Raw genomic sequence first — 16377 nt, forward strand, 5'->3', positions numbered from 1 at the left:
ATATTGAAAAACATTGGTCCAAGATAACTATTTTTCCATAGCAGATCATATGATTGAACTTTTTGCAAAAGTTAAAGTGGCACTCTCCACCTGCAAGATTTTGCACGACAATTGGGATAAGACATTGGCTCTTATTCTTAAGGTACACTCTAAATTTCTCTCACATTTTGGTGTCTCTATTTGAATTTATTGTATAACTCTTTAACATTATTGTCAAAAAGGGGGAGTAAGTGGTAAGAGACTTGTGGAGACAATAAGAGAGAAAATAGATTGACATCTATACAGATAAAGGCTATGTATATATTATGCCATATGTATGGGGGAGATATGTAAGATATGTATATACAGAAGCTTTACAAAGATCAATTTTGAAAAATCAAAAATTAGTATGTTAGTGTACATAAGTATTGGCTCATAAGTGTTTTTGTCACTAATGCCAAAGGGGGAGATTTTTGGCATTATGTTGTATTTGTCATTAGTGACAACACTTATTCAATTCTGTATGTTCACTGAGCTCATCACTCACTCTACATTTTATACTGAGCATTAAGTGGTTGCCAAGTAAGTTCATCAGTTAAGCAGTTCACACTGAGCATTCCTGAAGCTATCGAGTGAGTGTGCAGTTCAGTAGTGTTTACCGACTAGATAGTGGTCACCGAGCTTCACAATGTCTACCAAGTCATACGTTTGTGTGATGTGAAGCCAGTGTCTACCGAATGATGGATGTGTAGTGTTTATCGAGTGAAAGCAAGGTACACAAAGACTTCAGCATCTATCGAGTAACACCATATCTACCGAGTCTCCAATGATTATTGAGTTCGAAGCTACGTTATGTGATTAATATGGACCAAGCCTCTACTTCTACCGAGTGCATGATGATGCTAAGTAATGTACTGGACGTCGAGTATTAGAAGTTCATCGAGTCGGCTTTCAAAACCTGAGTTTCTACTGTTTGGCTGACTCAGTAATATTTTTTTTACTTATGTTTTAGTCGACCTTGTAATTGTAAATACTGGAATGGTATATATGTAATGTATTGTACCATTTTCAATATATGGATGCATAAAAATATATGCAATGTAATGTTTTGAAAAGAATGAATGTGAATCAACAACAGAGCAGAGTATTTAGCAAGGTCTACAAGGAGCAGTAAAGATATATCAATCACAAGAGGTGATCTGTACTTCAAAGATCTAATGAACAATCAGTTGTAAGTTAGTTCTACTGTTTCATCCTGACAGGTGAATCAGTTTTCCAAATCCTTTAACAGGGTAGACTTAACAGTCTTTGTTTAAATCTCCTAACAGAGTGCATACTTCATTGTATGTTTGTAAAACCTCTAACAAGATGGATCTAGTAGTCCAAATTGCTCTTAACAGGGAAATCATTATAAGTGGTCAATGTAAGCCCTAATAGGCCAACTTTACAGTGCAGTAGTGAAGTTTTGTGGGTATCATCCCCACCCCAGTTTTACTTTCTATTTGGAAGGTTTCTGGGTCACCAAAATATTGTGTTCATGTGTTATAAATGTTTATCTTTTCTTATGCATGCAGTAAATTAGATGAATGAATGGTGAATGATTTAATTTAAAGTTTTTGAGGTTACTGATTCACCCCTCCCCTCTCAGTAACCTAGCTAGTCTTGATTATTTCCAACACCTTGGTGGTATTGGACAATTCTATAAATGATTTTGAATGTGAAGTGGAATACAATAGAGTTCATAAATCTAATAGATTCTTATAAGAGACAAATAAAACTAAAAAATGTGTCAAAGTAAAATTGTAATCTCGAGAACTAAAATAAGTTGATTTGAGAATACTCATGTCCACGATACCTAAGATTATTCTCTTCTTTAAAGATGTAGATAAATAAGTGTGTTAATTCACTTATATTAAAAGTTTCTCTTTAGTTCAAATTTTCTATGCCAAATCTTTTATCTCTTCCCTTTTATAATATCAAGACTCTTTATTATTAAATGACAATTTAGAAAATATACATTATATATAATCCCCTTTTTTAAATTAATAAATGACATTAGGCACATGTTAATTTTATTAATTGATATTAATTTTGTATTTTAGGTCCTTCATTCAATGTGGGTACCAATGGAAATGAACCAATATCCAACAGATATTCATATGGTTGTGCTAGGGTCTTCATGGGGCATTCCACATGCTACATACATACATTACTCAATTACATTATTTTAAGGGGCATTCCCCTTATTACATAGAAACATATATCAGTTCCATTCCGTTATATGGGGGATTCCCCATATTACACAGATACATTCTATCCTTTCGTTTGATGATCCCTTAGGTTGATCCCTTACATGAGTTTTGCCATAATTTAGAGCTGATCTAGTGGATCATCACAGATGACATTTGCGTCTTTCATTTGGATACTTGATTATTCTTTAGGTCCTTCCTACTAATATTTCCTTTATCCTTTAATCATGTTTTAGATTTTTGTGAAATCCTTCTTCTTGACTAAGATCAAGGTTAGTAATATAGATAAATTGAGATAAATTGAACTTGATATTACTTTGTAGATTATTAGGTGTTAAATGAATTGGGCTAATGTATTTGCACCTCATCAATATGTAGATATTTAAAACAAAGAAATATTCCACAATATGTACTTCAAAAAATAAACAAGTATATCCTACAAATCAAACAAATGATACCAGCACAACATATGTTCCCCAAATTATAGAAACAACATAATATAAAGTTTTGCATGTGAAAAGGATATGATGGAAAGGTGTTTAGGTCTCTAGTACTTAAGTTGTTCGATTATAGTAAAAGTCTTATATCAATTCTTCTATAATAAGATGCCTGCCAACCCCTAGATTAGCTAGCTTGTCAGCTAATCCATTCCCTTTTCTAATAAATCATTTAATCCTTTACAAATAAGATAAATAAATAAATAAAAGCTAATTTCTTCCAAAAAAATTTATTAATAATCTTAAAACATATTAAAAGTAATATCTAATTATAAATTTATTCAAAGGTTTAATTTGAAGAGTAGAATATTTGAACAATATACAAAAATACCAAATATTAATAGATTAGAATTATATCCTTAAGTTTGTATTAGATAGTTAAAATGACTTTGTTATTTTAAAAAAAATTCAAATTGAGTTAAGTACAATAATCACATGACAAGCTAGAAAGTAGAACACATATATACATGTATGATATATAAAAAATATAAAATTATACAAAAATAAACTATAGTAAATATTAAAAATAAATAAAATTAAACTAGCGATTGTACGCTTTTGTACGTGCAACAATGAGCCGATAGGTTTTATTTTTAAATGTAAAATAGAATATAATTAGAAACTCACATGATTTATTCTTGTAATCATGTAACAAACTTGGAATTGTTTATTATATATTTGACTATATAGTTGTTGATTCCAAAACATAGACAAAAAAAGATAGTATGTGTAAAATTTGAAATAATTTGTGCTAACAACACTTTCCTAACATAGATTAAGTATCATGGCACTGTAAAATTTGAAATAATTTGTGATAACAACACTTTCCTAACATAGATTGAGTATCATGGCACTGTAAAATTTGAAATAATTTGTGATAACAACACTTTCCTAACATAGATTGAGTATCGTGACACTTTAATTTGAGACCTCAATTTAGTAATGGTCTAATTATAAACAATGAATATATTTTGTATATTTATAAAAAATAAAAAAATTCAATGTCTATAAATGCCTTACATGAGGAAAAATTTGACATGCAATACGTACTTACTCATTGGATATAATTACCATTTTTGTTGTGATTACAACATTCCTAGTAAGATCGGTGTTCTCCTAGTTTAATGTAAGTTGCAAAATTTGTATAACAGATATGTTGCAACCTATAGGGTTTGATTACCTATGGTTGTTGGGTGTGAATATTAAGTTAGAGTTGAGCTTGTTCTGCTTGTACATCATATTCCAAAGTTGATAGTACACAAATCATAATCTAAATTCAGATTTTAAATCAATTTTTTTTTCCTTGAATGCCACATTTTTAATTTAATTTACAATCAAACTAAAAGTGAAATCAAAATCACTTATAAGAAGAAAAAATTAAAAACCTCAACTAACACCTTACCCAAATTAAATTATACAACACCTATCTTAGAGAGGAAATCTATGAATTTGACAAAATAAAATAAAATTGCATAGTGTTGTCTTAATGTTGATGTTGTAAAGTCAAAATTATGGACAAAAAACAATTGATTAGCTAATGGAATGTAATGATACCAAGAACACATAAATAAATTAACAATAAATGTTCTAATATAAAAGGATTTGATTGCAATGAACTAGTGTACAAAATTTCAAAAAGGAGGTGTGTAATCTAGGTGTCTAAATTTGGAAGAGTCAAATTCTTCATTCCAAATTGGTATGCTTTTCCCACCTACCCTTTTGAATAAAGTCAAATGTTGTAGACCATCTAAATAGTACGAAGTTCGTCAATACACAAAATTATACAAACTAAAAAATTAACTTTTAACAATTGACTTCATAAAATATGTTCAATACCTCATGAACAACAATATAAATAACTAACAATTAATTAACTCATATAAAAATAGAAATTTAGAATAAATAAACAACTATTTTTAATGCAAAAAATATTTATTAAATATGAAAAATACAAAATATATTTTATAATATAAATAAATAAAATACTATGAAACATTCATTAAAAGAAGTCTTTATAATATACTTAATAATATAATAGATTTGTTGACTAATTTTTTATTCATAAAAAATATTATAATTGTTATACATACATCAATAACTAATATAAAATATTTATTTTTAAAAGTATATTAAAATTATTCAATTTTATTTTATTTTATTGAAAAAAATACACCTCCAAGCATTCAAAAGATACGATCAAGATAAAATATACAATAACAAAGTATAAAAGGATCATTAAATAATATTGAATTTCAAACAATTAATATTTATTTAGAAAACTTGAATGTAAAAACAATAGTAATTTAAAACATCTAGAAGTATCTAGTGACTTCTTACATGCGGACATCATAGTATACATTATTCTATTTATTATTATAATTTTAAAACATTTATAATTTTTTTATTCTTTTTATTAATTGATACAGCTATATAAAATTCTAAAAATTTAATTTTAATATTGTCCTAACGCAAACCTAACAATTATCCTTGACATATTGTTGACTTGCATGGAGTAAATTCAATTTTCATTTTTCTTTCATTGTTATTAAAGATCAGATTTCAACCATAAAATTATATTTTTTTTTTGCGCTTAGTTTCGTGAGCTGGCCGATTGCAAACGTATTTGCTCTTCTTTTTCATTATATTTTTAAATTTGATTTGTACTTTGACTACGATGCTTTTTTCACATCAACATCATATTATATTTCATTTTATTAGTGTTTGGCCAAATGATAAATCATGATTTTTTTATTGGACTAATACAGATTTATTTTTAATATTTTATTAATAAAAATTTAAATTTTATTTTTTATAGATTAAAATGTTTTAATAAATAGATGGATACTGTAGCACAAAACATAGTGTGAATGAGGGAAAAAAAGAAGTAGATGGATCATACCAAAGAAAGAGTGAGAAAGATAATATGTGAAGAGTTGGATGAAGGAATAGCATTCATCTAATTATAGAGATATTTAAAAAAGAAAGCAATTTAAGTTTTTTTTTTGGAAAGACAGTTAACAAAAGAATAAATTAATTTAATAATAATTTTTTTTTGATGGAGGTCATCCACCAAGACTTTTTAAGTACCCGATACGACCCACACATGTCGTGAAACCTCTTCAAATAAAGGTCAAAGACTGATATTCATTGCAGCTTCAATTCAATTCTTGGACCCTTTGTATGGAGAGTGTGCTTTTTGTCCTGGATGATTCCATAGAACGCTTTGGCCAGACAGACGTTATTTAAATCATTCATCCATTCAGTCACTTCTTCCTTTTAAATTTTTATTGATATTGCCCATCAAATTATCAAATTCCTTGGAAGACTTCAATTTTAAGGTTACTTGGAAATTGGAACGATTGCAGATATGCTTTCGTACTTGAAATGTTTTGGCGCGATGTTCAGACGGGATCAGCAATCCCAAAATAGTATGAATTTTGTTGCATTTTCATTCAGGTTATGGCATGTTTTAATTGCTGTTGAGCGAAATTCAATGGAAGTTTTGTGTTGTTGTATTGGTCTAGACTTGGGTATATGCTAATATATAGCAGTTTCTATGATTTCGCGTTCAAGCAGATTTCTCTCTCACTCAGGGTATTCGTATTTTTTCCTATAAGGATCTCATGCTGGCAACAAGGAATTTTCATCCAGAAAACAGGATAGGTGCTGGAGGATTTGGAACTGTGTACAAGGTATGCGACCTAGCGTGTTGTTCAAGAAAATGTTCAACCCTCAGGGTGTATCTGATTTCTTTTGCATTTTATAGACAGATAACATGTCGATTTTGTATTCTGTTTTTATATAGGAGGAAATGTAAATTGATTTGTGTATAACTGTAAGGGCTCACCATATCCAAGGATATTCAAATAATCTTAGCACTTGAACTCGTTTACATACGTTCCCAAGGTTAGATGGGTGGACGCGACTCAAGTTCTTGGAATCAAGAGACATATGGCCCAATTTGTTTTTGTGCAAGACAGACTGGTGTAACCTAGAAGGCATCGCAATTTTATAGTCTATTAGAATATTTTAAATAAATCTATGATATTTTTTAGCCGTTCAATTTCTGTTGAGGGATTTAAGTTTGCTATAGAATATGCACTGGAGGTAGAGTTAATTTCGTCAGGTTATACGTAATGTGAATAAAATCCTTACCTTCAAACGTTTCATTGCAATTCCCCCTTGCAGCGCTGGTCACATCGATGAAGAAAAACAGTAATTGGACACTTTCTGAAGTTTTTATTTCCTAGACTGAGAAAAAGAGCCAATATCGAGAAAATTCAATTCAAAACACTCTGAAATTGAAAATAGCAATCATTTTTCTCTCATATCAAATAAACACCTTGACGAGGGTATAGATTAATTACCTCTAGAGCCACCATGAAATCAATCTTAACATTTCTAACCCATGTAATTGACAATAAGCAAACATTTATAGTTATAAATATAAATTCTGCTTTCCTGGACACTATTAAATTGCAGAGCCAATGAAAGAATTCTTGCAGGAAATACAATTTTGCTTCAGTGATTTCAATTATTCCACTGACACACACACTTTAATTGCAGGGAGTCTTAAAGGATGGTACAGAGGTTGCAGTAAAGCAGCTTTCTGCCGAATCAGAACAAGGTGTCCGTCAGTTCGCAACAGAGATATCTGCAATTTCTGCAATCAAACATGAAAATCTTGTCAAGCTACATGGGTGTTGCATAGAAGAAGATCATCGAATTTTGGTGTATGAATACCTGGAGAATAAAAGCCTTTCACATTCCCTACTTGGTATAACTATAATCTTGAGAAATAATGTTGATTGCTTCCTTTCTTTGAGCAGATGATACGCTATTGTGAGAAAATAGGTCAATTCTAAAAGATGGTATGCAGGGTCTGGCTATGTTTCTTTGGGTGTTTGTTGGAGGCCGATTAGAAATGTATTTTTTAAGTTATGAAAAAAGAATAACATGGGTGTTGCATATAAGAAGATCATCGAATTTTGGTGTATGAATACCTGGAGAATAAAAGCCTTTCACATTCCCTACTTGGTATAACTATAATCTTGAGAAATAATGTTGATTGCTTCCTTTCTTTGAGCAGATGATACGCTATTGTGAGAAAATAGGTCAATTCTAAAAGATGGTATGCAGGGTCTGGCTATGTTTCTTTGGGTGTTTGTTGGAGGCCGATTAGAAATGTATTTTTTAAGTTATGAAAAAAGAATAACAATCTTATTTACCGAGGATTTCTGTGAAAATAACATTGGTTGCAACATGTCAGGTTCCAATAATGGGACAATAAACCTGGATTGGCAAGCAAGGTCCAAAATCTGCATTGGAACTGCACATGGTTTTGCATATCTTCATGATGAAGTTATGCCTCGTATTGTGCACCGAGATATTAAAGCTAGCAACATACTCCTTGATGGGGATCTCAATCCTAAGATTGCAGATTTTGGTCTGGCTAAACTTTTCCCAGATAATATTACACATCTCAGTACGCGAGTTGCTGGCACACTGTAAGTCTTGCTTAGACTTTCAATTTTACATAGAAATGAAGCCTCAAAAAAAAAATCCTGGCTTTACACTAATGGGCTTGTCTTTCATAATTTATTATTGCAATTACAATAAAAAATGCCAGCAAATAGTGAATCCAATTAATGCATGTAGTGAAACTCAAAACAAAGTTTTAATCGTGATATGAATATCAGGATTTAACTGTGTGATTTTGAGTCAAACTCGATGACCCATATTTCATGAGTAGTGATTCAACATGAATCCATCTCTCATGAGAATAAATGGAACACTTAGCACTCATTGGATCTAGGTGATGCTCACAGGGGTGAAGCACCGGGACTTCCCGGGAGGTGACCTCCCGGGAAGTCCCGGTGCTTCACCCCTGTGAGCATCACCTAGATCCAATGAGTGCTAAGTGTTCCATTTATTCTCATGAGAGATGGATTCATGTTGAATCACTACTCATGAAATATGGGTCATCGAGTTTGACTCAAAATCACACAGTTAAATCCTGATATTCATATCACAATTTGACTAGCTGTGGAAATTATCTCCTACTTATCAAAGTTTTAATCTACAATTTTCATTCTATCGTACTGTAATTTCATTATTAATATGAGATGCTAATGATCTATTGAATAAATTCTATGCAGGGAGGAGCTTAGTTTTTAATATAGTTTTGCAAATGCATGAAAGAAAAGTAATTCTATCAATCTCATAAAACAAGTGTAAAGACTAAAAAATAATCTTTTGTATTTTGTGCTTGTCTACTGGTTAGTGGTTATCTGGCTCCAGAATATGCCATGCGTGGACACTTGACATTAAAAGCAGATGTATATAGCTTTGGGGTACTTGTACTTGAAATTATCAGTGGCAGAAGCAATACGGACACAAGCCTACCAGTTGAAGAGCAAATCCTTTTGGAAATGGTAATGAAAAGATGTCTTCCCTTATTTGATTCCTTGCTCATGAATCCTGGCATCTGAATTTTCTTTTCCGAATCATGCTTCTTGTGGGAATTTCAAAAAACTGAGATCTTTTGTTGTGATGCCTGGAGAATTGATTGTAAAAGAATAATGTGACACTGTGAGCACATTTAGTATCAGAAAGGATGTGTGATTTGTTTTTAAATAGGATTTAATGTAGTATCTGTAACGACTGAAGTTGCTAGCAATAAAATATGACTGAGCAGCCAAAGATACTTGTCCTAGATATCAAGAATGGGATGTATTTTATCATTAGCACTTTGGCCTTTATGATGCCTAAGTACTCTAATATAAAAAATGCGCTTCAAAGAGTAATCGACTATAGGCCCATAATTCAGCATTTATATGGTAAGGCATTATTTGACTACGAGTACTTTAAATATCAATACACCTTTGTAAAACTGCCTAGAACTGCATTAGGTGAAATACAATTTAAGCGTATTGCAGAACTGAAAAAGATACAATCTGAGTCTACATATTTTGATGGAATTGTGTTTTTGATATAAAAAAGCTAAGTTACCATATTCGCTGGTCCACCCCCAAATTCGGAAGTCAATTCGCTAAACATTTGAATTCGTATCAGATTCACATTTTTTCTGGAAAATTCACTGCAAAATTGCCATGCAGAACCCTAGTCAAATGTGACGTGACTTTGACCAGCTTCAGACCTCACCTGACGATTTGGAGACATATTTATGTTTTTTCCAGCGAATTTTGACCGACTTTCCTGTTATGCTGATGCAGGTTTTGTTTTTTAGTTAAGTTTATTATTATTATTTTTAGTCTCACCAAATAGGGCACTGGTAATCTTCTAAAGATCTCCATCGCATCGTATCCGTTCATCTACAACTTCCACAGATTGCCTGACACCTCCCTTACATGGAATAAGCACATAGAAAAAACAAAAATCAATAAAAATTCTGGGACAGAGCTATCCAAACTGGGATAATAATTCTCCTCCACTGTTGATGGCCTCCTAATGTTGAAAATGGAACATCTTTGCACAATGAAGAAATCTGGTCATGCCACGCTCATTCCATTTGGTCCGCCCATATTAAAAGTCTGCTAATCTGAAACTATATGTTATTTTCCTCCTGACTGCACTGTGCATCATCATTAGTTTTCAATGAAATAGGTTCTTGTTTTGTGAAGGATAGTATATTTATATATAGCCTTTCATGGAAAATTAAAACGACACTACTATAAAAGCCAACATCAATAATTCTAATTACATAGAGAGATATAAATATAGAGATATAATTTTAATTGCATTTTTATTATTAGAATAAATGTATATAGAGATATAATTTTAATTGTATTTTTATTATTAGAATAAATGTATATAGAGATATAATTTTAATTGTATTTTTATTATTAGAATAAATGTATATAGAGATATAGATATAAGCTTGAAGGAAAATTATATATATATATATATATTTAGTGTTCCAGGACTCTGTGAGTGTGAGCAAGACTTTGCGAGTTCGAGGCAGAGGCGGACTTTCTGAGGCATTTGGCCTCTGGAATCGGACTCAGCTGAGTCCTGGCAGAGTCCACGTGGACTCATCGAGTCCAAGGACTTGGCAGACTTGCCGAGTCTTGAGCTCAGGACTCTCGCCGACAACAAAGGTAATAAAGCGCAAAAATTAAAATGAACAAGGACTTAAGTTGCAATTTTTCGGTTGTTATAACATCTATTTGACCTAGAAAGGTCATTCCACCATTTGCTTATGCTTGTGATAGAGAGGAAAGAGTTAGAGAAGAGAATTGGGGTTTTGAGAGAGAAATTTGCAAATCGGTTGGCTCTCCTGTATCGATTGTTGATGGTTTGTGCAACTTTGTAGCTTGCACTTAAGTATTGAGAGGAGCTTAAGGGAGCATTTGGAGGAGGCTTCTACAAACTTACTTTCATTTCCATTGTTTGACTTTGTGCAAATTTGAAAAGGTAAGCAACAAGTTGCATATCTTTGTGTCGGTTTCTAATATGTTTTACATTCATATTGTTTACTTTCCATTTTGTTTACATTTGTTTTAGTCTTTACTTTTACTATCTACTATTTAGAATCTAGATTTATTCTAATTTATCTTGATAACAAAGTAAGAAGGCCCTAAAGTTTAAAAATCTGATTTGATGCTAACTTCTTTCTATTTATAATATATCCATATTGCAGCAACAAACACATTGACATCATGCCTCAAGGTGAGCCTTCTGGAAGTGGAACTAGGGCTGCATTTAACCCTGAAGTAGACCCAACTGCAATAGCAAGGGATAGGGCTTGGAAACATGTCATCCCGGGCCACAAAAAGAGAGTTGTTACATGTTGGCATTGCGGTGTAGTATATAATGTGGGAGGCATAAATAGATTGAAGTATCACCTAGCACATATACCCAGGCATGATGCTAAAAAATGCAAAGATGTACCTCAGAATGTTATGCGAGACACGCAAACTCTTCTCGAGGATAAAATGGAGAAAAAATAATTAAAAAGAAGCAATAAGAAGAAATGACACAACCAGCCCAACAGGGATCTTCTAGTTTTTGCTCTCCATTATCCCCTACTCCACCTATGGATGCTACTGCTTCTACGAGTGTGACCATTGGGCCTTGCATTCGTAAGGAAAGATCGACATTTGATTCCATGTTTGTTCCACGCATGGCTCCAGGTGCACAACCATTGCTTGAGAGCATGGGTTGGAACAAGGAGAAACATGATTATGCAAAATTGGCACTTGGAGACTTCTTCATCTACAACAACATTTCATTCAATGCAGCAAGGTACTTATTTATTTAAATTTTAACTTATGTCTTACTTCTCTTGCTTTCAAGTTTCAACTTTCAAGAGACAATAATATGCTTATTTGTTTATTTTAATTTGTATTTTGTTTTCAAATTTAATTATAATATACTAATTTGTTTAACTTTAAATTTTATTTAATTTGTTTTAGGTCCCCTTATTGGCAAATTGCAATCAATGTTGTTACTGTTTGTGGTTTGGGGTTCAAAGCCTCTAGTGCTAACGAGCTAGGAGGCCCTATTTTCACCCAAAGGGTGGCTGATGTAGAAGGGGCAATCAAGGAGCAGCGTGAGGAGTGGAAGACGAAGGGTTGCACCATCATGACTGATGGTTGGCCTAATAGGAGTAGAACACTCTTCAACTTTCTTGTCTCCTCATCAGTTAATTGTACTTAGACATTAAAAATTTAGAAGTAGAACTTGTACTTAAGTGATTAAGTTTATAAATTATGATTCATCATTGATCACTATAGTAATTTGTTTTTTTTTCCTTTAGGTGCCATGGTTTTTTTTGAAATCAATTGATGCCTCAGGAAAAACAAAGCATGCTAAATATCTTTGTGAGGTAATGGATGAAGTGATAAAAGACGTGGGTGAGGAGAATGTGGTGCAGATAGTTACAGATAACGCAACAAATTATGTTGCTGCAGGAAAGTTTCTTATGGAGACACTCTCACATGTTTTGGACCCCTTGTGCTGCTCACTGCATTGACCTTATATTAGAGGATCTTGGTAAACTCCCTTGGATAAAAACAATTATAGAGCAAGGAAGGAGTGTATGCAAATTCATATATAATTGTACATGGGTCCTCAACCTCAAGAGGAAACACAATGACCAAAAGGAGTTGTCTCGTCCAGGGGTCACTAGATTTGCAACCAATTTTCTCACATTGAAATCTTTGCTTGATTCAAAGAGAGGTTTGAGACGCATGTTTGTTAGTGAGGAGGGATTGCATCATCATATGCAAAGACCACTGCAGGGATTGATGCAACTGATCACGTTTGTGATGAGGCTTCCTTTTGAACACTGATTGTTGATATTGTGACGGTAATTTTCCTTTCTGTCCTCATTTCAATTTTATTTGTTTATTAAATTATGTTATAAATTATTGTTCATTTTTAAAAAAAAAACCTTAAAACTGATTGTTTCTCTTCCAACTTTCTATAATAAACCCAATCAAGCTCACACAAATAGAACTAAGGAAGTTCGTAACTAGATGCTTCACAACTACAACTTTTGTTTCCAAGAAATTCCACCCTTAATTATTACAAAATTAGAGCCAATTTTCTCTAATCCCAAGAACCTCTACTAATATTGTAATCAGGTTTTGCAAGTACAAAATTCTCGAATTATGGCTTCACAACTGGAAATGAGATTGGGATTCTTAAAGATTAAGTCAAATATGTCATACCATTCATCTTGTTATCACACAAGAACACTAAAAGCAATAATGAACAATAGATCCAAACTCATCATAAAGCATACCAGACACATTACCATGGTTGAGTTTAAAAGATCAAAGATCAAATCGTCATCATGACATCGCAAACACAAAACTCCTGAGCCTTTGGTAACCATCCTAGGACTGGTCAACACTCTAGTCCATTCCCCAAATCCGACATACAAGAAAAAACTTAATAAACAGTGTAATTCACAGTTTTGTTTGATTTTGAAGACGCACTGTCTGAGTTTACAGTAAGGTTTATGTTTCCATTTCATTGTACGTTTTTGGTTTGATAAAGTTTACTATATTTCCCCATAAGCTTAACCCATTTTCACATTTAAGTGTGAATACATCATTACCATAACTCGCAAAACAAAAGTTATCTCAAAAAAGATCTTAAATTTTATGTAATAATTATTAAATAATTAATTGGCAATTATTTAATATTATCAAATTTTAAATAGAAATTTGCATGATTAATTTCTTTTATAATGTCCTATGGACAATTAATTAATTAATAACTAAATTAATTAAATTAATTGTTTACAATAATATTTCAATAAAAACCCTTTAAATTATTTATCATATATTAATAATTTAAAAAAATCATTAATAAGTATATTAATAAAACCCTATTAAAATTTAACTTTTAATTAAATTATATTTTAACTAAATTAAATTTTAATTAAATTAAAAATTTAATAAATTAAATATAATACAATTTAATCTTTTAAATAGATTAATAAAAAAAAAAATCAAATTTTAAAAGGAGATTGTTTTTTAAGGCCCGCCGACTTATAATCCCCTACAGCCGCAGGTGGCAACAGTACATAGTACTATTGCTGCGTGTAGCAGTACCACCTGTGTGTAGCCTTTAATGGCTGCGGCAGGGTGTGGGGTGTGGGAATTGGTAGCCCCACCCCAACTTAAACAATTTATATATATATTTTTCATAACTCCCCCCTCCCCCCGCGTATAATATCGCTTTTGATTTATTTATAAATAAACCCAAACCACAATCTGATAATTCTTTTTTTTAAAATATATATTATATATATATTTTTAACAAAAGAATCTATACAATTACTCTGATAGAGAAATTTTGATAAACCAGTCAAAAATTTAAAATCCCAAATTTTCGATTTCTTTTCAAAACTATTCATGATTAAGTTATCAACTTTTAATCTACAGAACGAGGGTTTTCTATTCTCTCAATTCGCATAATACAGATAGAATTCGCTATGAATATCAGTAAATCACAATGAAAGATCATCACAAAAGAATTTCGGAAAACAGATTCAACAACCATGATGTAGATAGAAATGTCGAATAACATAATTCATTGGGTGAATAAAACATGAGGCTCTACCTAATTCTGATGCTAAATCGCAACCACCCGAAGATTGTTAAAGAATCCTTTTCTCTCAAAACCTTCTATCTGAAAATCCCTGCTCCAAAAATTTCGGTCCTTGCGAAATGAACTCCCAATCTCTGATATGGAGTTCTCCCCTAAATTCGGGGAACTGATTGTGTGATCACGCGAGGGAACTCGTTGATCACAATCTTTTAACTCTTTATTTACTTTTTGAATATCCATGCACACTTTTTGCAAATTAAAATATCTTTAATAGATTAATTTCTCTTTCACTCTTCAATTAATTTTCGAAGCATTTCTTGATAAAATATTTATTAAGTAATAATATTTAGCATTTATTTAAAAATGATCTCCTAAATATTTTGTTATTAAATTAAATTAAATTACGCTCTCAAATTAAAACTATAATTTTCTCTTTAAATTTAATTCTTTTTATTTAATTAATTTCTCAATTAATTAAATATAATTAAATATTGAAATTATCTTAATAATTTTCCATTAAATTAAATCATTAATTAACTTTTTAAATTGACTTAATTAACAAAAAAATACCAAAGACCTACAAGACGAAATATGGAGACCCATCATAAAATACCGCATTCAAGATCAAACTCAAGGGTTATAATCATGAATTTACGTCTTATGACAAATTCAAAAGGGTAATCATCACAGATACTTGCCCTAATTTTGTAGGACAATTGGTTTAAGGGTTAGGATTTGGACTCAATAATTTATCTCCCCTCTCTTAACATTGAGATATTGTGATAGGGTATGCTCATCTTGGCAATTCAGGGAAGTTGATAGTCGGTACCTGCCATCTACATAAAATCTATGCATGTACAAACACATATTCTAAACTAAATAGGCAATGGTAGGAAGTAATACATCGTGTAGATCTCCACTAGCAGGTGACTACGACTCCCTTCCTTAACCACATTAGAAACGTCATACATAAAGAAAACATACATGCACACTATACACATGTATATGGGGTAAGTATCCATAGAAAACACGTATAAATAATCCATCTAACTAACATCATCAAATAATTGAAATCACTGTAAATAATCATCATCAAGGTATAATCATGCATACATGATGTAGAGCTAAGGGGTTAACGACAACAAACCTAAGTTATGCTGACACCAACCCAACTTGACTAGTAACACACCCAAACTTTTGCACCCTTGAATAAGAATATCACTAAAGGACTACTCCTGATCCATTCAACTCAAATTTGGCAAAACTTGACTCTTCACCCTCAAATGGTGAATTTCACACACTTTGAATCTATCAACATGTTAGGGGTTGAACACATGCTCAAAAGATCAAGGAATCACTGCCCAACAACAAGTTAGACCCAACTCCAATATTTTGTCCTAAGAATGCAGGAAGGCCTAGTAGCCCTCCTAAAACCAAATTGTACCTTAAATGCAAAATCTTCCAAAGGACCTTAAGAACAAATCACCATTCTTAGCACCCTTTATTGAGTTACACATACTCCCAAAAGGACAAATTACGACATTGCATTTCAGCCCTTCAAAATA

At 31.8% G+C, this 16377-nt stretch overlaps 2 protein-coding genes and 1 long non-coding RNA gene across 7 annotated transcripts in view; 2 read left to right on the plus strand and 1 right to left on the minus strand.

Annotated features, from left to right (window-relative positions):
• The first annotated feature begins 5829 nt into the window (after positions 1-5829).
• LOC149531125 (cold-responsive protein kinase 1-like) overlaps positions 5830-16377 on the plus strand; it is a 37326-nt gene continuing 26778 nt past the window's right edge. Inside the window, exons 1-5 of one of the 4 annotated variants that reach the window (XM_089811212.1) lie at positions 5830-6153; positions 6302-6417; positions 7292-7502; positions 7995-8232; positions 9009-9159. In XM_089811212.1, coding sequence (XP_089667338.1) covers positions 6093-6153; positions 6302-6417; positions 7292-7502; positions 7995-8232; positions 9009-9159 — 777 coding nt within the window. In that variant the 5' untranslated portion in view covers positions 5830-6092. Of the gene's footprint in view, positions 6182-6301; positions 6418-7291; positions 7503-7994; positions 8233-9008; positions 9160-16377 lie in introns of all 4 variants that reach the window. The other 3 variants (XM_089811210.1, XM_089811209.1, XM_089811211.1) reach the window with 3 other exon arrangements.
• LOC149531126 (uncharacterized) overlaps positions 7027-16377 on the minus strand; it is a 35687-nt gene continuing 26336 nt past the window's right edge. Inside the window, exon 2 of the long non-coding RNA XR_016359118.1 lies at positions 7027-7388. This is a non-coding gene — a long non-coding RNA (uncharacterized LOC149531126). The remainder of the gene's footprint in view (positions 7389-16377) is intronic.
• LOC149531127 (uncharacterized) lies at positions 11776-13068 on the plus strand. Of its 2 annotated transcripts, none has more exons than XM_089811213.1 (3): positions 11776-11992; positions 12163-12391; positions 12507-13068. In XM_089811213.1, the coding sequence occupies exons 1-3, from the start codon at positions 11784-11786 to the stop codon at positions 12720-12722; spliced, it is 654 nt and encodes a 217-aa protein (XP_089667339.1). In that variant the 5' UTR covers positions 11776-11783; the 3' UTR covers positions 12723-13068. The 2 variants fall into 2 exon arrangements, with proteins under 2 accessions (XP_089667339.1, XP_089667340.1); XM_089811214.1 differs by having other exon boundaries at positions 12163-12356; positions 12507-12623.

The sequence above is a fragment of the Cupressus sempervirens genome, chromosome 11, assembly GCF_028749045.1.
Source record: "Cupressus sempervirens isolate cs-2001-9-10 chromosome 11, ASM2874904v1, whole genome shotgun sequence".
NCBI classification, from domain to species: domain Eukaryota; kingdom Viridiplantae; phylum Streptophyta; class Pinopsida; order Cupressales; family Cupressaceae; genus Cupressus; species Cupressus sempervirens.